Genomic DNA, 25,622 nt, shown 5'->3' on the forward strand with positions numbered 1-25,622 from the left:
CCAAACACCCAGGGAGGCTAAGTAACAAGGAGGGCTCAAGGAGGACCTCTCCGAGAAGGGGAAATGGGATAGATTTTGCTAATAAGACTGGGGCAGGTAGGATGGGAACAGAAAGGATCAGGTGGAGTGAGGGAACAGCAGGCTGGAGCTTTTTGGGTCTTGGTATTGTTCATTGCTCCACTTTGAGATGCTCCTAGAGAGAACCATACCAGAGAACGCTTCAGGCCTCCGGGTTCTGGCTGCTGTTGCAGGTTCCAGCAGCAACTTTGGTGGAATCGCTGGTCTGCTGAAATCCTGCCGACTGTACCAGGGGAATCGCTCCCAAGAGCTGAGTGCAAAAAAGTCTACTTTTCCTGTTGCCATTAACCTCTTTTCTCTCCTATCTAGGGTAGGTGGGTTGGAAGGGAGGCCTAAGCATTAAAGAACCCCAAATAAAGTAGGCTTGGAAAAGGTCGAAGCCTACAGAAATACGACAGAAGGAGCAATGCTTTGAGTCCATTCAAATGATATTTATAGAAGTCATCGTCAGAACAGGAGAATACAATGTGCTTTCCAAATACATTATTTTTAAATGTTATATATTAGACACACACACACATATATGTGTCTGTACTAAGTCTCAGAGTCTGCACTAAGATGTGTTTCAGCTGGCAAAAACCAAGCCCCCGAGGTGGTTCGTCTTCTAGTGGATAAACATCACCTGTTCTTTCACAAGTCTGTTCTCCATCCCACACTTAGGATCAAAGCAAAAATATGTCTACAACCATCACATAGTTCTTCCATCCACTTGTCTGTTGAAGGACGCTTTGGGCGTTCCCACATCTTGCCTATCTTTCATGAATATGGCAGAACCAAATCTTCTTGAGATCCTGATTTCAATTCTTTCAGGCAGATATCCTGAAGTGTGCCCAGGAGGATCACCTACACCACTAAGCATTCCACTCCCAGCATCTCCACACCTCACCAACACCTTTGTCCCTTGCTTTTTCTGATAATAAGCAGGCACACTACTTCAATTACTCACAGCTCAAATGGTGTTTTAAATTGTATTGAAATCTCACGTGATGAGACCAAAGTGTGTCCTATTATAATGAGATAAACCAAGGAAAGATGCCTCTCTCCTGTACAGAGCTCAAGTCCTCACTGCCAACAGTTACAGGGGTGCCTCACTCGATTCCAAACTTCTGTCTTTCCACAGCCAGCTGTCTTTTGAGAAATACACCCTCATTTTTAAAATTTATTCTCTCATATATTGCATCCTGACTGCTGTTTTACCTCCCTCCACTCTTCCTAGTCCCTCCTCCAATCTGCCCTCTGCCCCAAATCCACATTCATTTTCACAAGAGCCTCAGACAGGCTGCAGTGCATTCAGTCAATCTTAACACCATTTCTTCTCTGGAAGTTACCTTTGCACTAGCCAGCTCTTCTCCTATTTGGGTAACTATGAAGTTCCACTTGGAAGGGGAAGTAGAACTCCTTAACTTCCTTATTTGGGGCATATGAGTACACAGCCCCTTTGGAGATATTTCTTATGAGAGCTGAATTTTGATATAAGGTAAGTTGACTTTCCACTCACTGTATTTGATTCGGACCGGATCTCCTTTGCCAGTGCCGTATGGCTTTTCCCTGTGAGACATGAAGGAAAAAAAAGTCTATTCATCCCACACAGGACACAGACAACAGACAAAGAAGCAATAACACTCATGTCCCTAGTGCACAGATAATTTATTGGTGTTCCTCACAGGACTGTGGGCTACTCAGAAGGCAGCTATGTCACCGAAATGTCCATTCCAGCATGGGTGACATTCATGAAAGCCACATCCCTGAACACGCAGGACACGCAGGCAGCTCTGAGAGTCTTCTCTATCCAGAATCATCACTGCTTCTAGAACCTTGGAGAAGGACCTTACTACTCTTATAACTTTCAGAACCTACATGGTTCTAGTAAATTTTATTTCCAGACTAGGAAGTGTCATTCCAGGAGGGGATATTTCATTTCTGAGGAGCCAGCCACACACTTTCAGGACCTGGTTGTTCTTGGGAAGACGGTGTAGAATGGAACCAAGTAAAACAGGTTTCAGGCCTAAAGGACGCTATGCTGGCCTGTTATCACCCCCAGATTCATTATCATCTCATTGTAATACACTAGCCTAGTAAAATTCATGTCTGACTGTGTCATCTGGGCCCAGCCTCCTTCCAAACAAATTCTGACCAGTTCACATGAGCAATAAAAAAGAGGAAGTACTGCCCCCTAGACAGGACCTGACTCTCTCCATGAAAAGTCCAAAGAAAACACCTCAGCTTCTTTTCTAAACTGCTCCCTCACCTGACCGTTAAGACCCTCACCCTTTACCTGAATAGAAGGCTGTTTCACTAGCCACACCTCCTTCCTCTGGCTCAGAATAAACCTTCCTTCACTACTCAGCTGAATCTCAGTTTGACTTTTGTCTCCAGATACCATGAAGGAGAAAGAACCCAGTTTGATGTCTCACCTTTCTGTTCTATTCCTCTGAGACACAACATTTTAGAGCCAGTTATAAAGTGGCCCACTGCACTAGTTGAAGTGTTTGGTTTCCTTTGACAACGACTTGATGCTACTGGTGAGAAGATGGGTTGATCTTCCCTTCTTTATACTACTAATGGTGGCTAGAATGTGTTCACTTTGTGATAGTCTTGCACATTGGAGACTAACAGTTTCTATCTGCTTAAAATGCAGGGAGGACCTAAAAACCTTAAAGCCATTAGCCCTCACAGTCAACTGAGATCTGTTCTCAAGTAATCGCAATCCCTACTTCAAACAGAAAGGAAAAAGTGATGATGCATCTGGGTGAAAGAGGAAGAGAAATAAACAAAATGGAGAGAAGGACAGAGAGAAGAAAGAAGGATCCCAGCTGCAGAATGCACAGTTTCTCAAGAGTTCAGGGAACTCTCTCCAAAGGGATCAGGGCCTAGGATATACAGCAAAGCTGAACAACGGTACAGCATTAACTGTTTACATACAACTCCATGCATCACTCTGTGATGAAACTACAAGGTCTGGCAAGGAAAACAATAGAAATAGATGAATATTAAACAACGTGTACACTGTGTACTGTGTGTGTGTGTGTGTGTGTGTGTGTGTCCTCATGAATGAGTGCAGGTGCTCACAGGCCCAGGTGAACATGTGGATGGCAGAAGACAACCTCATTTGTCAGTCTTCACCTTCTATCTTGTTTGAGACAGTGTATGATGGCTGCATCATGTTGTAAGCTAGTTGACCCTTCTGATGTCTCTCCTGTCTCCACTCCTTGTCTTACTGTTGGAGCTCTGAGATTATAGGCATGTGTGCCGTTGTGTCTGACTTTACTTCAGCTCTGGGGATCTGAACTCAGAACCTCACACTTGCAACAGCACAGGCTTTACCAACTAAGCCTTCTCCTCCCCTAAATGATGCCTTTTTGAATCGTTAGTAGGTCACTAAAGAAGTCAGGGAAGATATGTAAAACTTCTCAATGAAAATGTACACGTGACGTAACAGAATCTGAATGTAGATTTAACAAGGAAGTCTGTTACTTTGGTTGCTTACATAGAATGATTTTAAAGGATGGCCAGATGGCTAAAGGCTAACATAACAATATAACCAACAAGACCTGAAGCAATATTGCACCACCAGAGCCCAGCTATGCCACTACAACAAGCCCTGGATATCCTACCACAGCTGAAATACAAGAAAATGACTTTAAAGAAGGGAAAGGGGGCATGGAATATGGAGTCAAGACAAGAAGTCAATGAAATCAAGGATTTGTCTCAGTTCTCCAATGGTCAAAATCTATGCCACACTGTTCAAAATGAGAATCAATGTTATGGTTATATCAAGTAGAGAAATGAATTGAAAAAAATAGCTGTTTGATGTATTGTGTATATTTTATAGTGTTAAGGGAGCATACAGAATGTGTCCTGACTTTCAAATTCAGTTGTGAGCTTCAGGATTGGGCATGTGTGTGATACTGAATATGGGTGAAATAAAACCATATCTACAGGATGGGAAGTGGTGCTTTAAACAGGTAACTAAAATACAGCACTGTTGTAAAAGGGCGTACTGAAAATAAGGAAACAACCTTGTATGTCCACATGTTACCAACATTAATTCTCATAGACCCCAGTCAAAAGGGGGTAAACACCCTAAATCTTTAATCCAAGGTTAGCAGTAATGTGCTTAAAAGTTAAAAGTGATTACTAGTTCACAAATAGGGCGCTTATGGACCCCCAGAGAAGATAGTGCCCTGTTGTCTTAACTGAACAGGAGGAGCAATGAAGTCACTGTGTAACTTACTGAACAGACTGAAGAGAGAACACTCCCACAATGCAAATCCCCACTGATTGATGTTCATTGTTCATTCCTCCTCTATCCCGTGGGAATAGTGACATTAGTTATTGTAGAAAACTGAAAACACTTTTCTTTCCTTAGTTCTTTATCAAACACTCAATGTAGACAACTCACAAAACATGCCCAGTCGTTCTGCTACGCTCCTGTTGCTTATTTCCCAAATGATTTTGAATCTGTTGTAACCAAATTATTTTATCCTCAAAAGTTCAATAAAGAACTTAATTTTTCTCATGAAAAAAAGAAAATGTCCTTAAATCCAACCTTATAAAGAGTATAGGGGAAAAAAAGAGTATAGAAGCCTTTAAAGTGGAAATGAATAAATCCCTTAAGGAAATACAGGAAAACACAATTAAACAGGTGAAAGAAATTAATGAAACCGTTCAAGACCTGAAAATGGAAGTAGAAGCAATGAAGAAAATGCAAACTGAGGGGATCCTGGAAATAGAAAACCTAGGAAAGAGAAGAAGAAATCACCAACAGAATTCAAGAGATAGAGAGAATCTCAGCCATAGAGGATGCAATAGAAGAAATTGATATATCAGTCAAAGAAAATGTTAAATCTAAAAAAATTCCTGTTACAAAACATCCAGGAATTCTGGGATAGCATGAAAAGACCTAACTTAATAATAATAGGAATAGAAGAAGGCAAAGAGTCCCCGCTCCAAGGACCAGAAAATATTTTCAACAGGAGGATCAGGTGTTCTAGGGCAGTCGGAGCTGCGGAGTAAAGCAAAGAAACAGAGGGATGCAAAGGTGGGGGGGTGAAGAAAGAAGTGGGCAGGAGAGAAGAGGAGGAAATGGGGAAGTAAGAAGGAAGGGGAATGAGAAGGGAAGGGAAGGGAATGAGAAGGGAAGGGAAGGGAAAGGAAGGGGAAGAGGAGAAGAGGAGAGGAGAGGAGAGGAGGGGAGGGTGTAGGCTTTGAACTTTTTTAGACCTAGTTTATTTTGGGTACTTCAAGGCTAATACCTTCTTCCAACCCACCTGCCCTAAATAGGAGAGAAAAGAGGTAAATGGGAACAGGAGTAGACCTTTCTAGACTCAGTTCCTTGAAGTGATTCCACTCTTCATTGTCAGGAGTTCAGCAGACCTGTTAAACGGCAAACCAGCAATTCAGCAAAGGGAACTGCAACTGCAGCAGTTGGAATACAGAGCAGAAGCCAGCTTCTGGAACCTCAAAGCATTCTCTGGAGCATTTCTCTCTAGGAGCGATGAACAACAGCCAAACGATAGGGAGCAATGTCAAAACAAAAAGCCGGAATGTGTGTGTGTGTGTGGGGTGTGTGTGTGTGTGTGTGTGTGTGTGTGTGTGTGTGTGTGTGTGTGTGTACTCTCAGAGTCTGTACTAGGATATTTATCAGCTGGCAAAGGTCATGCCTCCAAAAGAGGTAGTTCCTCTTCTAGTGGACAAACATCACATGTTCTCTCACAAATCTGTTTCCAGCAGACAAACACAGCACACCTTCACATAAGTCTGTTTCACGTCGTACACTTGGGATCAAAACAAAAACACGTTTATATCCACTACAGGAGGGGATGAGATGGGAGAAAGAAAAGAAATTAAACTCTCCTAGAAGTCTTAGTGGATGTAACAGATATGAGTGTGGTCCCCCAAAAATGGAGCCAGGTCTTCTGAGTAATTAACCATATTAACAACATGCTCAGATGTGTGCTGGGTAAATAACTGATCCCGGCTATGGGTGGGAAAGAATGGTTTAAGGGCAGATGGTACAATGGAAGAGAGGGATTCTGGGAAGGAACCATCAGGTTATCTTGCTTGGTAGAGCCTTGATTCCCCTGGTTCATGATGAGGAGAGAGATGAGTTGAGAAACTATCATTTATTGAGTATTGTAGGCATAAGGTTATTGTGTAATTCAACTGCTGATTTCTGTGTCCCCCATATCTTGTTGTGATCCTTGTTCTGAGAATCTCTTGTCTCAATGTTGGTAAATGCTGTTCCCCAACCATCCCCATGAATGCCAATAAAGCAGCTGACAACCAATCACTGAGAAGGGAAGAGAATACGGTTGGCTGGACTTCCTGCTAGCAGGCGGAGGAGGCGTTAGAAGAGGAAGTAGGGGACTCAGCTGGATACTGAGCCACAGGCTCAAGTGCAGGAGAGATGACAAAGATTCAACTGGAGCAAAGGAAAAACTAAAAAAAAAGCAAGTAACTGGGGTATTTTTGGCAAAGATGGAATCAAGATAACACAGAGGGTTAAGAACAGACTTAAACTGCTCAATATTGTGTTGTAAAGCTTTATAAACAAGCATAAATGAGTCTCATTATTATTTGTGTGATAGCCTGGTTAAGAAATGAACTAAGAGAAACAAACACAGTTTTTTCTAAAAATAACCTTCGACAGAACATCTGTAGGAACGAGCCTAGATATTTTCTCCTCCTATTGAACTCATGATCCAGGATCATTTGGTTATGTCCGTTTTCACGTGTGGAAACAGAGACAAAGCAAGGTGAAGTAGCTTGTGCAAGGTTCCACAGCTAGGCCAAGCTGTTGACACTATGCTCGCTGGGAGCCCTACCCAGCTCACTCCCACACATCCATAGAAGGAACACGAGTTGATGAAGCTATTTAAACTGTGAAATCACCAATCGCTACAAGTTACTGATTCATCCACATGGTTTGACCTCCTTTTCCTATCTGAGAGTTCAATCTGGAGAATGAAAGGGATTTCTGTCTGAATGATAAAATGGACCTTTATTTCAACAAGATTTATAGAGCTATGTAAGTACTGTGCCAGATACCATGGCTAAAGACATCGACTGTCATTGTCTTGAAGAATACTAACAAGAAAAGAAATGTGCGCATCAAGAGTGAGAATCACAAACTTACATCACAATTACATGGTGTCTTAGTTACTCTTTCTGTTGGTGTGATAAAAATACCTCAACAAAGACAACTTAAAAGAAAGGGGGTTTATTCTGGTTCACCATTCCAGAAGAAAATGGCCAGTCATGGCAGATAAGACATGGAGGCAGGAAAGTCATGGTGACAGGAGCAGGAGGCTGGTTGGTCACAGTGGAGCTATACTCAGGAAGGAGAGAGAGAACAGGAAGCAGGATCAGGCTATAACGCCTCAAGGCCCGCCCCCTACCCCCAGCACTTCCTCCAGTGAGGAGGAAGGGTGCTAAGGGCTGCACAGCCTTCTCAAACAGCGCCACCCACTGGGGACTGAGTGTTCCCACACATGAACTCTTTTGGGGGACAGTTTCACATTTAAGCTATCCACATCCAAGACAGCAATATCTAGCAAGATTATATCTTGACAACCAAACTAGGGGAAAACGAACAAAAGAAATACTGGTCCACACTGAACACATGAATCAATAGGAAGATGGGATAACAGGGTTGATGAGTTCAGGTTAAAAAAAAAAAAAAAGTTTCCGAAACAAGTACATGTAAAATCAATGGAAGCTGTGTGGACTACGCAGTTTCTCAAAAGAGGAAATAGAATAATGAGAATCTTCATGTCTCTGGTTTCAATGTCCATGACCCAGCCTTACTTGCCTCCTTCCACAGAGGAAAACATGTAGATGAACCTAGGAAAAGAAGATGCATAGATGAGCTCTCTTTGTATGGGTGTATTGTAAATCTCCCGTGCAAGAAACAAAAAAAAAAAAAAAAACCCTAATGGTATGCTAAAGATGCATATCACAGAGCTGGAACATAACCAGGCATGATGGCGCATGACTGGAATTCCAGCACTCAGCATACAGAGGTAGAAGGACCACTGTAAACTCAAGGCTAGCCTGGTCTACACAGCAAGTTCCTAGGACACCCGGATCTGCAGGCTGAGACCCTGTCTCCAAAAAACCCGAAATAAATAAGTGGGCACACATGCTAGGAGAGGGATGAAAATAACCTAGATATTTCCTAAAATACAGTGCAAAGTTCTTAGGCATCCAGGAAAACCACCCTGAGCTTTATCTTAACAGTGAAAGGTCCTTCTCAGCAACACTACTGATGAAAAATCTGCTACCACAGGACCTCTATAATTTTGGATTTGCAAGGCAGAGAAGTATTTGCTTGACAGAAACTGTATCCTAGGCCAAGAGAAGACAGCAACTGTGCTTAGAGAAAAATCTGACTTCCTAGCAAAGAGCCCCAGGTAGAAGATAGAGATAATAAAGTCAGAGAAGTGCTCAGAAATACCATCTAAATCGCCAGTCGCTTCTGTTGCTAATGGAGGAACATTTGGGGGACCCAGAGTGGGAATAAACTAAGAAGGGGAGAGACTCTGTAAAAGACCTTGCCAGGGACACACCCATAAGACCATCGGCATGCATGACTTTTCAGCCAGGAAGGCGGTCAAACACCAGATCTGCCAACTGCTTGTCAGGAAGGTTGATGAGGATTCTTTCCGTGCCTGGGATGCCTCAAGCTTCTAAGCGTTGACCTATCATTACTAGACTGATTCATTGCTAGCCAGGCCTCCCTCTGAAGTCCACAGCACTCAAACAGTGCTTTAAGGAGAACTTAGACATGGCCCTGACCTGTAGTGTCCTCTTTAAAGAATTCCTCCTTCAAAGGGCATGTGGAGCAGAATTCACGGTTCTAGATAAGCTTAGAAGGGTCTGGCTTTTAGCCTGTCAAACTCATAGACACGTTTTTTTTTTTTGTTTTTTTTTTGTTGTTGTTGTTGTTGTTGTTGTTTTTGTTTACACACCAAGGGTGAAGCCGCCACTTGGAGCAGACACACGCCAAGGAAGCCCATAAAGCCAGGGTATCTGTTTATTAACTTGTGGCAGCATTAGATTACAGGAACTTCTCATCCAGCACGTGACCGAGGAATCAACACAGGAAGTCAAAAGAACAGAATGTGAGGGGTTGGGGGGGGCATTTGCTATGCTCATTGTACAGTGTCTCCCCAGTGAGACACGGGAATTCACAGTCCCAAGACTAGCCCATCCCCACCCCCCACCCTCCACCAGCACGCACCCCTGGGCAGTCTGTTGGGCCTGGAAGACATTTACTCCAGCACTTGTCTGAACTCTTGAGCTCCCCCGACCCCTGCTTCATCCATTCCTCCCTTTAGATTTCTCATTTGTATATACAAGTCGAGAGCTCTGACAGTTTTTTTCAGATGTTCAAGCTGCCTTTTCTTAAAGTGACTTTACACAGCTTGGCTCTGATCTTTTACAAGGTAAATCCCAAGTCAGGAATGGCATCTAACTGTGGCTCCCAAATTGCGGTGAGTCTTCGATAACACCACTGTGCCACAAATACCCATGATAGAATTTATCTTTTGGTATAGCTCATGGTGTCCCTCCACAGTTTTTTTTTTTTTTTTTTTTTAGTGTGTTTCAAGTTTGGGGTTTATTAGTCTTTCTCTTACCTTCTAAGGTCTTTAAAAATGGGAATTCTCAGTGAAGTAAAACCATCAATACAATGATAATGTGGAATTGTCATCACAATGTTTCCTCTATGTGTGTGTGTGTGTGTGCGTGTGTGTGTGTGTGTGTGTGTGTGAGAGAGAGAGAGAGAGAGAGAGAGAGAGAGAGAGAGAGAGAATGTATTGTGTGTATTGTGTACATGTGTGCATATGTATGTATGAGTGTATCTATGTGTGTGTGCATCCATCCATCAGTTTATAATCTAATATTACCAGCTTCTTATAACACACACACACACACACACACACACACACAATCATATAGCTTCCCTTCCCTATAACATATTGGAGATTACGCCATGGTTAAATGAGTGTTGGAAAAGGAACTTTAATTCTCCTGTTTCAATTGTTGCCTGGGAGACTTACTGCCTCCATCAGCTAACCTAGGCCTAGTCCTGGAAGCTTCTAGCCTCCCTGCAATCTAGCCTTGGCCTAGAATGTCTTCAGCTTCTGAGACTCACTGCTCAATAAGCTCGCCTTTCCTTGTTCTTTCTGAGATCACGGCTGGCTGGTTCAGCTCAGCTGTTGTGGCTCCTGTAACAGCTGACTTACTCATTCTGGCTTCTCTCTCAGCCTCCAAATTGCTCTGCTTGCCCTCATACTAACTCCAGCAATCTGTTCTAATCTTCTGGCTCCTTCTCACTCTCTGGCTCGTTCTGTCTTCACCTGTGTCTAGCTTGTTCCCTCATTCAACCTCTCTCTACAACTCTCCTGAAAAAAAAAACTGCCTCCTCCATCTTTATTCTCTAGGTTGCTCCCTTAAGTAGCTACCTTTTCCTCTATCTTCCACTAAGGCCCAAAGCAAATCCTCCATGAAACAATATTCCCACACACAAATAAGTGAGTAAATGAAGATATACGATATCAATTAATGTCCATTAGTGAAAACTGGTCTAAGGAGCCTACACAATGTTACCTGTGTGTTAAAAAGAATAAAGTGCGGCCAGGGATGGTGGCACATACGTGAAATTCAAGCATTTGGGAGGCAGAGGCAGAAGAATTTCACATTGTGAAACACCCTGAGCTACAAAGTGAGTTCCAGGCTAGCCTGGGCTACACCATGAGACCTTATCTAAAAAGCACATGTGTGTCTGTTTACATGTATGTCACACAGACTGAAAACGTGCCTACATCTGAAAAAAGATTACCTTTATAAGAGATGAAAAATTGGAAATTGAAATGTTTTCTTCTGAACTGAAATAGGAAAATGGGAAAGACAGACACAGACACACCACACACAGAGAGAAAGAGAGAAAATGGTAGCAGGTTTTAATTCCTCTTGATTTTAATATGACAACTAGAATTTCAAAAAAAAAATCTAAAAACCCAAAATGACCAGTTGGTGTGCAGTAAGCAGCCCTGGATGGCACTATGATTTGTTGCTCCTTTGTTTCTTTATTCAGGATGCATTTGTAGCCACCCTTCATCTAATCATGACCCACAAACTCTAAACACATCAACACCTGGGAGGATATAGACTTATAAAAAGGAGTCTTGTGTCCTTAGCTCAGTGGGACACTGGGAATTGAGATTGAACTGAGGACTACTGAAAGAGCAGAGCACAGGGGACATCTGTGCTGTGCTGGAAACATACCTACATGCTCTCTGTCTTTTCAGACGATGGGGAGAGACTGTGTCCTAAAGACAAGGCCACGCACACTGAGAACTTCTGAGTCCATGTCGCTGCACATTCTGCAGCTGCATCTGGAGCAGTTAGAGGCTGCAAGTGCCACACACTAGTCTTTGAGAAATCTTAGAAAACAAGAGACGCTCGGTCTATTGAGACAGACAAACACCACGCCAGGTCTTCAAGGTCCGGTAGGCTGTACCTCTAAGCTTGATCTTCTTTTGAGAAAGAAAGAAAGAAAGAAAGAAAGAAAGAAAGAAAGAAAGAAAAGAAAGAAAGAAAGAAAGAAGAAAAAAGAAAGAAAGAAAGAAAGAAAGAGAAAGAAAGAAAGAAAGAAAGAAAGAAAGAAAGAAAGAAAGAAAGAAAGAAAGAAAGAAAGAAAGGAAGAAAGGAAGGAAGGGGAAGGGAGGAAAAAAGAAAAAGAAAATCCTAGAATGGTTTGTTCAAAAGACCCTTTGTAAATGCTTAGGAGAAGACAAAACACACCACCAATTAGACCAAGTCATTTCAAATCATTCAATGTTTTGTTTTTGTTAGATTATGCTGATAAGTGAAACTCAGGTGGAAATGATTCTGCTTTCTGTGGGACAGTTGAAAGACCTCTCCTAATGCCTTAGGAAAACAATGTGGAGACATGGATTGAATCCAGTGTCAATTTGCCCAGACCTGTTTCACTGTTAATAGGGTCTTACTTCACCCAATATTAATGAGAATTTAAGCCCAAATTCAAGCTGGGATCCTTGGAAGGAAACGTGTCAGAGGGGAGGTTATGCAGACAGCCTGCCACAGAGCCACAGGACTACCCAGTTGCATTACAGAGCATCAGGAGTTGCTGGGGGCCAGAAATGGACTCACACTGTAGGCTCTTACCCTTACCTGACTCAGATCATAAGTTAGAGGTACCTGGCTAAGCCACACCTGTATTTCTGGCCCACAGAAGTACCAAGATACTACGTGTTGTTGTCATGAACCACTGCATTTTGAGGTAATTTCTTTTGCAGCCTAGATCAATAATACAATTAAATAGATCCATGCATTACAGTGTCTGTGTCTGTATGTCTGTGTGTGTACAAGAGCATGTGCACATGTGTGTGCTTATAAAGACCAGAGGTCAACTTCAAGAATCATTTCTTAGGAGCCATTTGCCGTGTTTTTTGAACCGCGGTCTCTTACGGGGGCCTATAGCTCACCAGCCAGCCCATCTCCACAGATTCCCCTGCATCTGCCTCCCCAACACTAGGACTTCAAGTGCCCATTAGTATGCTTACCTGGCCCTTTACATGAGTCCTGAGGTTCAAGCTCAGCCTTGCATGCTCTCACAACAAGCATTTTTACCAACTGGGACAAGGCCCGTGCCTCAAATGTGTAGCTCTTTAAAGCAGTTTGAGACAAAAGCAAATAAAATGACACAACTTTACAACTTTTATAGTTTGCATATATAAATCTTTTAGTTTTTGACCCCTCCCCTAGATTGTACAGACCGTCTCCAGATTTAGATTTAAAAAAAAAAAAAAAAAACAAGTGGCAGGAACATACACAATGAAATCATGAAAGAGGTTATATCTGAGTACAAAAATGAGCTACCGTGAGAGAGTATAAAGGAGACATCACCACCGAGGACAGTGTTTTATTTCAAATACGTTTCTTCAAAGATCCAAAGCAGACATTTAAAAAGAAAAGGAAGCTGTTCGGGAAGTAGAGGCAGGTAGATCTCTGTGAGTTCGAGGCCAGCCTGGTCTACAGAGCGAGTCCAGGACAGCCAGGGCTAAAACAGAAACCTGACTCAAGGAAGGAAGGAAGGAAGGAAGGAAGGAAGGAAGGATGAAAGAGGGAGGGAAGAAGGGAGAGAGGGAGGGAGGGAGGGAAAAGAAGAAAAGATAGGTGTTGGCATTTTTTCTTGTGTTTTGAAATTTGTTTCTCTATTCCAGGCATAAGTGTACATAAGGATTTTGTTATGAGCATGTTCAGGCTGGGCAGAATGCTGTTCATAAAAGTTGGTTCAAATGTGTTATGGACAAGTTCTAGCAAACCTACAAGGAGCAAATAAATGCTACATTATCTGAATGGGTGCTTAGCATAATTTTAAAAGGAAAATCACAGATCTTTCCAACCCACCTTTCATACCCAATGTGTTTGGAGTCTACATTTAGTGTGCTGGCAGAGTACCAGCAATAAGTTGAGAAACCCATAACTGAAACAATAAAAAAAAGACAGTCATATCTGGTAGCCCCATTGCTAGTCTAATAGCTAATTCTAATTCTAGCTATGTCTAGACTTAAACTATTCTATTAATAAGCAGGGTGTAACCAAAACCTGTCTGCATACATAGTATGTCATTCTTCACAAGTCTCTGTTTAGTCTACGTGTACTGGTAGGAATCTTGCCCCAATGAAGAAGCATATTTATATTTTTTTTTTAATTGGCCATTAAATAAATATACTGTTTTTAAAAACTTAGCTGGTCAGTGGTGACACATGCCTTTAATCTCATTATTCGGGAAACAGAGACAGGCAGAACTCTTATGAGGCCAGCCTAGTCTACAGAACCAGTTCCAGGACAGCAAGGGCTACACAGAGAAACCCTGGCTGGTGGGAGAAGGCGACACTAATATTAGGTGAATTATCCCTAAGATGTCTTCCATGAGCAATATCTCAGATATATTTATTTACATATTTATATGTGGTTAGATTTTATCTGGTTTGGTTTGGTTTGATTTGATGTGAGGGGGTCTCTGTAGCACAAGGTGGCCTGCAATTCACTGTGTATCTGAAGATGACCTCCAGCTGCTGTTTTTCTCCCAAGTACTAGGACTAGAGATGTGTAGCTATGCACCACCACGTCTAGTCTATGAGGAGCTCTAGCTCTAACCCTGGGCTTCATGCATGTCAGGCAAGCACGTTAGCAACTCGGCTGCACCCCTAACCTATTCTGGGTTATTTTGTTGGCGGGCGGGGGGGATTGTTGTTTGTTTGTCTGTTTGCTTTTGAAAGGCCAGGTTTCTCTGTGTAGCCTTGGGTGTCCTAGACTCACTTTGGAGACCAGGCTGCCCTCGAGCTCCCAGAGATCCTCCTGCCTCTGCCTCCCTGAGTGCTGGGATTACAGGTGTGCTCCATCGCGCCCAGCTCTATTCAGTTATTTTTACCGCAGGATGTCCTTATGTACCCTGGGCAGCCTGGAGCTCATGACCCTCTCAGCCTCCAGGGTGCTGGACTAAGGGCATGCTGCCCTACACTCAGTCCATGGGTTCATGCGTATCTATAGCGTCCCCGAACTATCTCTGTCTTGGATTTTTCAAATCCACTCTTTATGGGGAAGCTGAGGCGAATTGCTTGTCTTTCCTCCTAGCTTGGGCATCGAGAGCTCCGGACACCTGCTACCCACGTAGATCAGTGCAGACCCAATGACCAGAGCACTCCAGGTTAGTGCGTGCAAATGTCACCTAAATGAAATCCAGGTAGGAGGACAGCGCAGAAAGGCGTAGCAGCAGTCTGTAAACCTCACTCGCTATGCTTAAACACTCACATTTTTATTAGCAGTTGGCAGCACAAGTGTCTCCAGAAAGACCAGGCAAACTCAAAAGAAAAGAGGATTGGAGGAGGGAAGACTTTGCTGGCATGAAATGAACTGACATCGGGAAATGCATGCTGAGAGCAAACCGTGCCTGCTAACCTGCCACCTCAGAGCTGACAGCTTCTTGTCCTCAGCACTTGGAGATAGGATGGGTCTGAACTCCAGGAAACAGAGAGCAGGGAACATCTGCGTAGGGCTGGAGGCAGGAGCCACAAGATGGCTCCAGGGTTGCGGGCTATAGCATATCCTCAGAAGAGCTGTGAAAAGTGTTCTAGCATGAAGCCTTGGCCCTTAGAAAGGCTGGACTCACAGCGAGGTTGTCAGGAAGTAGGCACGCAGGTTCCCACTTGGCATGTGTTTGGAGACGTTGATGGACAGCAGCTGGGACCACTGCTGGAAGGTTTGCCTAAACCAGTCACACAGCAAGGGGGCTGGCAGGAAGGAGAATGGTAGCCACTCTGAGTGGATCTGGGTCCACCACAAGCCGATTGGCCAGAAATCGTAACACAGGAAGCTGGTTTACTGCTGCTCTTTACGAAGCAGGGGGACTGGCAGGTAGCCACTGGCTGGCAGATGAAGGAGATTGGAGGTGCCGGTTGGCAGTGAAGTGGCTGGCAGGGGGAGGGCACACAGCAGGTTTGACTGCAAGAACACATACAAGTTAATGGCTGGCAGGAGGCAACCATGCAGGGAACTGACTGGCAGGACTTGAGAACGTAGCAGATGGGTTGATAGCAAACTGGCTTGCGGAGCTGACCTTCGCCTCTGATGGGTTGTGACCCTCCTTGGCAGCAGGTTGGCTGGCATGAGCTAGCCTCACAGCTGGCTGGTAGGCATGGAGTCTCAACGCAGGAAGTTGCTTCAGAGCAGGATGGCTGGCAGGATCCATCATCACAGTAGACTGAGGGGTCACATGCTGCCTGACATGACCCTGAGGTGCAGGCAGGTCCCTGGCTGGAGCTCTGGTGGCAGGGGCTGTTATCACAGCTATTGTGCGACAACCAGAAGACTCCAAATTGGAGGGCTGGTGTGAGGCAGCTGGGTGAGGAGTCCCACCGGTGTCAGTTGCACGGCAGGCTGTGCGTGAACCTATGGGTTGGCAAACAAAACCCACATAAGAAGTTTCTGGGCAGCAGGGTGATGGACAAGAAACAGGTCCAGCACTAACTGGGGCACTGTTGGATCGTTTGCAGTTTTCTTGATGTGTAACCAGTTGCCACGTCCTACTCTGGCAGGAACTGGGCAAACGGATAGCGTTTCTAACGCTGTGACAGTTGGAGCATGTAGAGATGGTGGGCACAGCTGGAACAGCTGCGGGGTTTGCTGGACAACAGCTGTCTGCCATGGCGGTCCTACTAGCCAGGCTGGGAGGCTGCAAGCTCCGTCTGAGTTTGAAAAAGGCATCTGATGCCAAGGGGATTTTATAGTCCTTCCGTGGGGTGTTGGCCCTCACCCACAGCATCTTTCCTTGTTATTGCTCTTATTCATTTGCAATATAAACACCAGAGTAGAGCTTCAGGAGCCCAGGAAGACACCCCCACTCTCAAAAACAAAAAACACGTCTGTTAAGCTGGGAGTTTTCGTTGCCGAATTTGGATGCACAGATGCCGCTCTGGGATGAGCTGTCTCTTTTTATGGGTTGTTCCTCCGCCTCACCAAAGCAGGCTTTTCCTCACTACCCTCTCATCAGGAGGCCCCTTCCAAGCTAATGCCAGTCTTCCTTCAGGATGTACTTCTGTGCCATCAGATCAGGTGGCACAATGGCAATCTTGGAAGAGAAGGTGTGACAGCAAAGATGCAGAGCACAAAGGCAGTTAGTGGATCCCAAGGATGCTTAAGTGTGACACTCCCCCTCCCACCCCCATCTCTAGAACCTTTGCAACGGCTTTTTGAAACTTAACTTTCAAATTGCTGCCAACAGTTAACGGCTAGAATGGCTTCCATTTATTGCACTTTACCGTGTATGATCAAGCCTTTGGTGGCATCTTTCATTTATTTTTAAAATGACCTTAGCTAGTAAGTGTAATTAGCATCTCTATTTTAAAAGTAACAAGACAAACTGAAATTTTAAATTATGACAAGCAGAATTCAAATCCAGAGTGATCAGTCCCAAAAATCTCTGCTCAATTGGATCTCCTGTGGAAGTGCAGAAAAGAGGAATTGGGGGCTGGGTGGGGATGACTTTCACACAGCCAGGCTGGCCCATGAGCACCATATCCAGGCCCTGTGATGGGGGTCATCTCTCCACTGTGATGTTGGCTCATCAAGCAAGTTGAATGTCTACTTCTATTTAGTAATATTCCCGGGGATGATCTTTTCATTTGGAAATTTAAAATATAAACACTTTGTCAAGCATAGTGGCTCGCCCCTATAACGCTGATTCTTGGGAAGCTGAGGCAGAAAGATTGCTGTAAGTTCAAGCCCAGTATGGCTTTTCAGAGTGAGTTCCAGCTCAGCCTGCACCAGAGTAAGAAACCTCTCAAAATGTCTGGGGAAGTAAAAACAAACCTTCAAATATTTCATGAAGGAGTATTAAAACTCATTTTTAAAAATGAAGACCATAGCTTGTGAATTCCACAAATACAAAACTTTAACACCCAGAAATCATCTCTGCAAAGCTTCTTGAAGTTCAAGCATTCTCTCCCGGAGGAATTTGTGACATTCTCTCTGGATCTGTCCCTTTTTTCCCTCTGGGATGAACTGAGTGCTGTGCCACCAATTGGTCCCAGCAGCCCACACAGGAGCACGTCCTGGCCTGGTTCCTGCTGGAGGCGTGCCATGGAATGGAAAGATGATGCTGTGGGATGGCAGGCAAGGCTAGTCTTGACTTCTGGATCTGTAGCTCATTCCGTGGAACAGATTCTCTCATTACCCACATCCTCAAAGCACCGAGGTATCATAAGCTGCCTTGATGTTTCTTAGGTTAACTCAGCTGCCTCAGAGGCAGCTGAAAAAAATCTGGAGACTCTGGAAGGGGCTTGATAAGGGAGAAGCAAGGGAGGAAAGTGCACAGAAAATGGAAGAAGCCATTACAGCTGTTAATTGCTGGCAACAGTTTGAAAGTTAAGTTTCAAAAGGCCAATGTGAAGAGTCTAGAGGGAGGGTTAGGGTTAGGGTTAGGGTTAATCACTCTTGGGATCCACTGACCATGCAATCTTATCGTATTGACCCACCCTCTTCACCCTCTGTTTTAAAAGAAGAGAAACTCCTGATGAGCACCATGTCTGGAATGCATTCATCCTTGTAATTAAAGAGCCCATCTCTACCACGGTCTGTTCTGTCATGGAGTGGATGGCTTCTAGCAACACCCTTCTCATGATGCTCTTTTTTTTTTAATTTTTAAAATTGCAAACATTGGTTCCTCCCCATTACAGAGGCAGCTGCATCTTCTCGTGCAGTGCCAGCCTTGTCCCTTGACATGATGGTGAAGGTCGGAATAAACAGATTTGGTCATATTGGGCGCCTGGTTACCAGGGCTTGCTTCTTATCTGGCAAAGTGGAGATTGTTACCATCAATGACCCCTTCATTGACCTCTGCTACATGGTCTACATGTTCCAGTATAACTCTACCCATGGCAAGTTCTGCAGCACAGTCAAGACTGAGAACAGGAAGCTTGTCATCAACGGAAGGCCATCACCATCTTCCAGGAAAGAGATCCCACTAACATCAAATGGGGTGACGCTGGTGCCAAGTATGTTGTGGAGTCTACTGGTGTCTTCACCACCATGGAGAAGGCCAGGGCCCACTTGAAGGGTGGGGTCAAGAGGGTCATCATCTCTGCCCCTTCTGCCCCCATGTTTGTGATAGGCATGAACCACGAGAGATATGACAAGTCACTCAAAATTGTCAGCAATGCTTCCTGCACCACCAACTCCTTAGCCCCTCTGGCCAAGGTCATCCATGACAACTTTGGCATAGCAGAAGGACTCATGACCACAGTCTGTGTCATCACTACTTCCCAGAAGACTGTGGATGGGCCCTCTGGAAAGCTGTGTGTGATGGCAGTGGGGCTGCCCAGAACATCACCCCTGCATCCACTGGTGCTGCTAAGGCTGTGGGCAAGAGCTGAATGGGAAGATCACTGGCATGGCCTTCTATGTTCCATCGTGGATCTGACATGCCAACTGGAGAAACCTGCCGAGTATGATGACATCAAAAATGTCGTAAAGCAGGCATCTGAGGGCCCACTAAAGGGCATCATGGGCTACACTGAGGACCACGTTGTCTCCTCTGTGACTTTAACAGTGACTCCCACTCTTCCACCTTTGATGCTGGGACTGTCATTGCCCTCAATGACAACTTTGTAAAGTTTATTTCCTGGTATGGCAATGAATACAACTACAGCAACAGGGTGGTGGACCTCATGGCCTTCATGGCCTCCAAGGAGTTAGAAGCCCTGGGCCACCCACCCCCGCAAGGACACAAGAGCAAGAGAGAGGTCCTTGGCTGCTGAGGAGTCCCTGTTCCAACTCAGCCCCTGACACTGAGCATCTCCCCTCACACTTTCCATCCTAGACCCCAGAAAAATAGGATGGGCCCAGAGAGCACTATTCTCTTGAATACCATCAATAAAGTTCACTGCACCTACCAAAAAAAACTGCAGTCATCACACACCCTATAATTCTGATATCTGGGAACTTGAAGAATATGTTTTACTCTGGAATATGTTTACCTCAAAGATCTTCATCTCCCGAGAGAAATATATTTAGTCTCACCAAATGAGTCAACCAAGCTAAGAAACATTCAAATATTTGAAATATAACATCAATTTCAATTTGAAAAAAAAAAATTCTGTGCCGAGACACACCAGTCGCATCGATAGAAAGCATCATTTTTTTTAATCTATTTTTCTCCAAGTGATTCTGCTTTTGTTTTCTTTTTTAAAAAAATACCCCAATAGAGAGAAAATTCTATTTTCAACCAACTTAATGTGGATGGCGGCACTGAAGACATCTACGGTGTCATTCAAAGGCATTTCACGACTACATCAAGAAGCATGATGATGGGGTTGGAGAGAGGACTCAACAGGTGACAGTGCTTCCACATAACCTTAAGGACCAGAGTGCAGATGCCACATAAAAAGTCAGCCATGGTCATGGCTGCTTACGACCTCAATATTGTTAGAGCTCGAGACAGATGGCTCACTAGCATTTGGTGGCTGCCAGTCTAGCTTCAGTGGGAGCTCATGTGTCAAGGAAATAAGTCAGAGATTGATAGAGTGGGACAAATGAGGACACCCCTCCCCTGGCTTCAGAGCAAACTCAAACTTGCACTCACACATGCGTATACACTGCATACATTCCCTGCCCTCCCCCTCCATCTCACACAGTGCTCAATAATCATTTTTTGAAATGTACTTTGGACCCAATTTTGTGTTTAAATAATTTGTTACTTATTAGCTGTAACTATCCTGTGTGTGTGTGTGTGTGGTGTGTGTGTGTGTGTGTGTGTACTCTGACTATATATATATATATATATATATATATATATATATATATATATATAATGTTCATATGAGAATATATCTTTGTATCTGTGTGCTTATTTATGTGCATGTACATCTACACATATATGTATGGGTTGTCTTTATACTTTACCTACATATGTGATCTTCTAGTGATTATTTATATCAACATCATTATTGGGAATCACCAGTGCTGTACCCTATAGCTATCTCCCATTTATTTTCACTTAAGCATAGTACTTCACTGTGTTGATTAAACCACATTTTAGTTGTCTCTTCATTGTCACTTGGCTTGTTTGACCTTCAGGTGCTTCATCTTACACAAAGAGGAGGAACCGGGAAGGGAGAAATCATGCCTAGGATGGAGAATGGAATCCCTGACTGACTCCTCTTCTTACTTTTGAAGGAGATAGATTAAGTGCTAATGTCTCTGTATGATACTAACTCCAACACGCATGTGCCGATAAGTTTCGCTATTGACCTTCTCCCTCTGCCACTGTCTAATCTCCGATGGCTGGTTTCACAACTCCCTGCAGGATGCCTGGCAAGACCTGGCTGGTAGGGACCAGGAATTCTGCTTAATGATCCCCAAGGCTCCTCAGCAAATCACTATCCCATCCAAATGTCAACAGTGACAAAGATAAGAAGCCCCGGTCTCTCCTCTCCTGTGCTTGCAATTGTTCATGTTAAGACCTGGGGGACAAGAGACCACCTTCCATTCTGTATGTGACGTAAGGATGTGACTGCTTTGAAGAGATGCTGTGCTTCTGATATAGGAAAGTGACATTTAGATGACAAGTGTCTGTGGGGGTCAGAACATAAAGCTCTCCTACAAGAAACCCCATTGCCCAGCCCTCCTTCCTGTGAGAAAGACTCCTGCATGTTGTTTTCATTTTTTTTGACCCCCAGAGACATTTGTTTCTTTCAATTTCTCTTATCCAGAACCATGTCTTCTCATTGGGGTCTCCATGCCAAGGCCAGGGAGACTTTCCAAACCCCATTTTCCTTTACGCCCTTGGCCTTCTTAGAGCCAGTCCCTCGATGATTTTACATAAAGTCCTCACGAGCCAAACATCTGTCTAGCACACAAGGCCCTCTGTGGGAAGATCAGTGCCCACTACCCACTCTCAGGGCTCACCTTCCTTCTAAGGACACCTCTGCCCAAGCATTGCCTAGTGAACAGCTTGCTCCCAGCCTGTCCATTTGTATGCACCTTTCTTTCCTAGAGAGCTCCTCCTCTGTACCTGATTAATTCCTATGTGTACCAAAGGATATGAGCCCTCTGCTTTGCGTAAAGGAATATAATAACTGTCTCACTGATATGTGTCACCACACCATTGAGTGATTCCCTCCAAGGCTGGGGACTATGACTCCTGTCATTTCGTTCCTAGAACATAACACTATCCATGCCACTTACCTAGCAGCTCTTCTCTAAGGACCACTGGTTCTCTAATTAGATGGATGATTAGAAGGATGGGTGGGTATGGAAGGAGGGAGGGATGGAGGGAGTAAAGGAGGAGGGGTAGAAAGAAATAAGAACAAGAAGGAAGGAGGCAGAGCGGGGGAAAAGAGAATGAGGGAGGGAGGGATGGAGAGAGGGAGGGAAGAAAGGGTGGGGAAAGGAAAAAGAAAGTCTACATGGAAGGGAGAAAACAATAAACATTTTGAAAGGAAAGAGAAAAGGAGGGGAAAGTAGAGAAGGAAGAGGACAGAAAGAATAGAAGGGAAGTAAAAAAGAAAGGATGGAAGTAAGGGAGGAAGAATGGAAAAAATAAAGGAGAGAAGAAAGCTGGGAGTGAAGAATCAAAAGAACCTAGTAAACAATAGATGTTTTGAGAGGGAAGGAGAAAGAGAGGATGGATGGGTGGATGGATGGGTGGATGGATGGGTGGATGGGATGGATGGATGGATGGTTGGATGGATAAAGAGACTGGTGGAGAGAAGGAGGGATGGATGGAAGGAGGGAGGAATGGATTGAGGCAGGTATGAATGAATTAAAAGAAGGAGAGATCGATAGAAAAGAAAAAGAGGGATGAAAGGGCAAAGAGGGAGGGAGGGTGAGGAAAGGGAGATAGAGAGGGAGGAAGAGGAAATGGGTAATGGAATAGATGGAAGAGTAGAAGGAAGGAAAAGAGGGTGGGTGGAAGGAGGGCTGGTGGGAGAGCCTTTCTCCAAGACGAAGCATGACTCTACCAAGACTGTCATGTTAAAAAACCAAAACAAAACAAAACAAAAAAGCAAGAGCACTACGTTGCTTCAACTTAGCCGTTTTTATTGCACAATTAAATACATCTCTCTGAAGAGGCCCCCAAGGAACACAATGCATGAGGACAGACAGCACCTTGAGCAGGAAAGAGGCCAGTGATGGGGCAAAGCAGCTGCCCTTGGTGCAGTGGCAACAGAAGACAAGAAATTCCCTTCTCCTTCACCAGGATCACTAGGAGGCTGGCACTTCTGATGAGTTCTCTGACGCATAAGCAAGTGGTGGGTGGCAGTCCAGAAAGAGCAAGATTCTAGCTAAGTTATAATGAGCTGCTGTGCACAGGGCTTTCCTGGTTTCTCTGGATTTTGGCTGTTGCTTTACAGGAACCGGTCGGTAAGCTGGGGCTCGCTTAGCGTTCAGCAGGCTTGCTGGCCGCAGACTGGGGAGCTACAGCCTCACGGGTGATTGGACTGGCTGGTTTGATCTCGGCGGGCTGGCAGGGAGTCTCATCAGAGACCTCAGGCTTGGAGGGTGTTGAGTCAGCACAGTCGGGTTGGCTGGAAGTCGACTTTTTGCACTCGCGCTTAGCGTTGTCCGAATCAGTGCAAGGCTGGCGGGAGCAGACTGGGCGATAGGAGTAAGAAGCCAGGCAGGTGGGGCGGCGCAGGATGGAATAGCAGGAGCGGTAGCAGGCAGGGCGGTAAGTGATGGATGTCACGTATGGCTGTCTGAAGGTGATGGGGCCAGAGCAGATCGGGCGGCAGATGGGGCGGCAGGAAACTGGACTACAAGGCGGCTTGCAGGAACTGGGTATGTAGAAAGTCCGAGGTGGGCAAGCTGGTTGGCAGACGGCAGATGCAGAGGACCCCGGACGACAGCAGACAGGTTGGCAGGATGTGGATGGGCAGGAAGCAGGCTCACAGCAGACAGAACGACACCGTTTGACTATGTAGCAGGAAGGTTGGCATGGGCTGGGCGCACACACTGATGGCAGGCAAGGACTGGGCTCGGAGCAGACGGGTTGGCAGATACTGGAGACACAACCTGAGGAGTCTTGGCAGCTGCTAGAGACACACGGTGCCTCACAAGGGCTCTGAACACAGCACACAGGACGGAGACAAACAGGCTCACACACCAGAGCCATACAAGCAGCTGGCTGACAAACACTGGACTCTGAGCAAGGTGCCTCACAGGGACTGGAGTCACAGCAGACTGGCTGGCAGCTACTGGCTGCAGAGCAGACAGATTGACAACAGCTAGGGGTTGAGCACACTGGCTGGCAGCAAGCAGGCTCACAAATCACAGGCTCACAGATCACTGGTTGGCAGGAAGCAGGCACAGCACAGACAGCTGAGCAACAGCTGGGCTCACAGATCATTGGCTGGCAGCAGCTGGGTTTGCAGAGGACAGGCTGGCAGGGTGTAGGCAAGCAGAGGACTGGCTGGCAGGATGTAGTCTCACAGCACACAGGCTGGCAGCTGCCTACGGAACAAGAAGGCTGGCACATGGTGGCCTCACAGCACACAGGTTGAACGCAGGTGCTCACGGAGCAGGAAGGCTCACAGATGGTGGCCTCACAGCACACAGGTTGACAGCAGCTGCCCACAGAGCAAGAAGGCTCACAGACGGTGGCCTCGCAGCACACAGGTTGAGCACAGCTGTTCACAGAGCAAGAAGGCTCACAAACGGTGGCCTCGCAGCACACTGGCTGGCAGCAACTGCTCACAGAGCATGAAGGCTGACAGCATTGTGAGCCACAGCCGGATGAGCCACAGCTGTCGTTACAAGTCACCAGCTGCCACGTCTGGCTCCGGCAGGAGCTGGGTAGGCAGATGGGTCCTCCACAGCTCACCTCAGTAGAGCAGAGGGAAAAGCCGGCAGGGAGGGGCATTTCCTAGAACAACAGCAGCCAGACATGGTGGAGGTGCCTCTGCTTCTGGTGAGTGGTGGGAGGTAGTTGCCTGAGTGTGACATCTCACCAAGGCCTTCCCTTTTATACTCCCTCACTAGTGCATGTTGTTTGGGGGGCCCCCCGTGCATCTTTTCCTCATTGTTGCTTGGGCCCTGTTTTCTGGAGGAACATCTTATTATACCAATATTTGTTGATCTAGACGTGTTTGTCTGCCCATAAAGAAGAAGATGCTTATTTACTGTCTTGCTAAATATGGAATCCTCGAAGCTACAAGTAGTATTGGGATGAGCATCATCGCCTTCCGGGATGATGAGCTCTCTGTCCTAGCATCGTGAAGAAGGAAAGAAGAAAGGAGTCTATAATTTAGCTGCCTTCGACCCTTCCACTTCTACTCCTGGCTTAGGCACAGACGTCTACCACAAAGGCACACCGGGAGGGTTGGAGACACATACACACAGTGAGAAGCTCAGACATGGGAGGGATGTCCAAACTGAACTGTCAGTGGCTACAGTCCACAGCCGTCCTGTGAGGGTCAGATTATTCTCCGCAGTTACAGATGAAGAATTGTGGGGGATGGGGGTAGAGGATGAGAAAGCGTAAGTCACTTGCTGTAGGTTGTTCCCATCCTCTCCCCATATAGGCTTTCAGAAAACTGCTTTTAGGAAAAAAAAAACAGTATCGCATTTATTTATTGTCCATGTGTATACATGTGTGTGTGCACACAAGTATGTGCATGCATGTACCATGCACACCTGTGGAAGTAAGAAGTCAGTTCAGAACTCAATTCTCTCCATTCACCATGTGGGTTCTCGGGGTTGAGCTCAGATCACCTGGTTTGGTGACAAGCACCTTTACCTCGGCTCCGAACCTCAACTTTCTTAACAGACAACATCCATGTCATATATAATAGGCCCAACCGGCGATGCCACCTCCCACCCTGTCCTATTAGCCACCCTACCCAGGAGCCTTTGTTCCACCTGTCCCCGGAAGCTACTGACACAGTTTCTCTGCTTCCCTTCAGGTTTCTCCTTCCAGGTCCATCTCAAGCGACCAGTGGCTCTGCAGAGTG

At 45.3% G+C, this 25,622-nt stretch overlaps 2 protein-coding genes and 1 pseudogene across 2 annotated transcripts; 1 reads left to right on the top strand and 2 right to left on the bottom strand.

Moving 5' to 3' along the window:
• Nucleotides 1-15,266: 15,266 nt before the first annotated feature.
• On the bottom strand, nucleotides 15,267-16,351 carry LOC127199858 (keratin-associated protein 29-1-like). The gene is given in 2 exon segments (XM_051157846.1): nucleotides 15,267-15,958; nucleotides 15,961-16,351. Coding segments are annotated over 2 exon segments (1,023 nt in total). The 5' UTR covers nucleotides 16,319-16,351; the 3' UTR covers nucleotides 15,267-15,293.
• A 2,043-nt stretch (nucleotides 16,352-18,394) lies between these two features.
• Nucleotides 18,395-20,053, top strand: LOC127200616 (glyceraldehyde-3-phosphate dehydrogenase-like; annotated as a pseudogene).
• Nucleotides 20,054-23,037: 2,984 nt separating this feature from the next.
• LOC127199859 (keratin-associated protein 16-1-like) lies at nucleotides 23,038-24,558 on the bottom strand. Its single transcript, XM_051157847.1, is given in 2 exon segments — nucleotides 23,038-24,513; nucleotides 24,516-24,558. Coding segments are annotated over 2 exon segments (1,506 nt in total). The 3' UTR covers nucleotides 23,038-23,050.
• Between the last annotated feature and the right edge of the window lie 1,064 nt (nucleotides 24,559-25,622).

The sequence above is a fragment of the Acomys russatus genome, chromosome 16 (assembly GCF_903995435.1).
Source record: "Acomys russatus chromosome 16, mAcoRus1.1, whole genome shotgun sequence".
Classification (NCBI taxonomy): domain Eukaryota; kingdom Metazoa; phylum Chordata; class Mammalia; order Rodentia; family Muridae; genus Acomys; species Acomys russatus.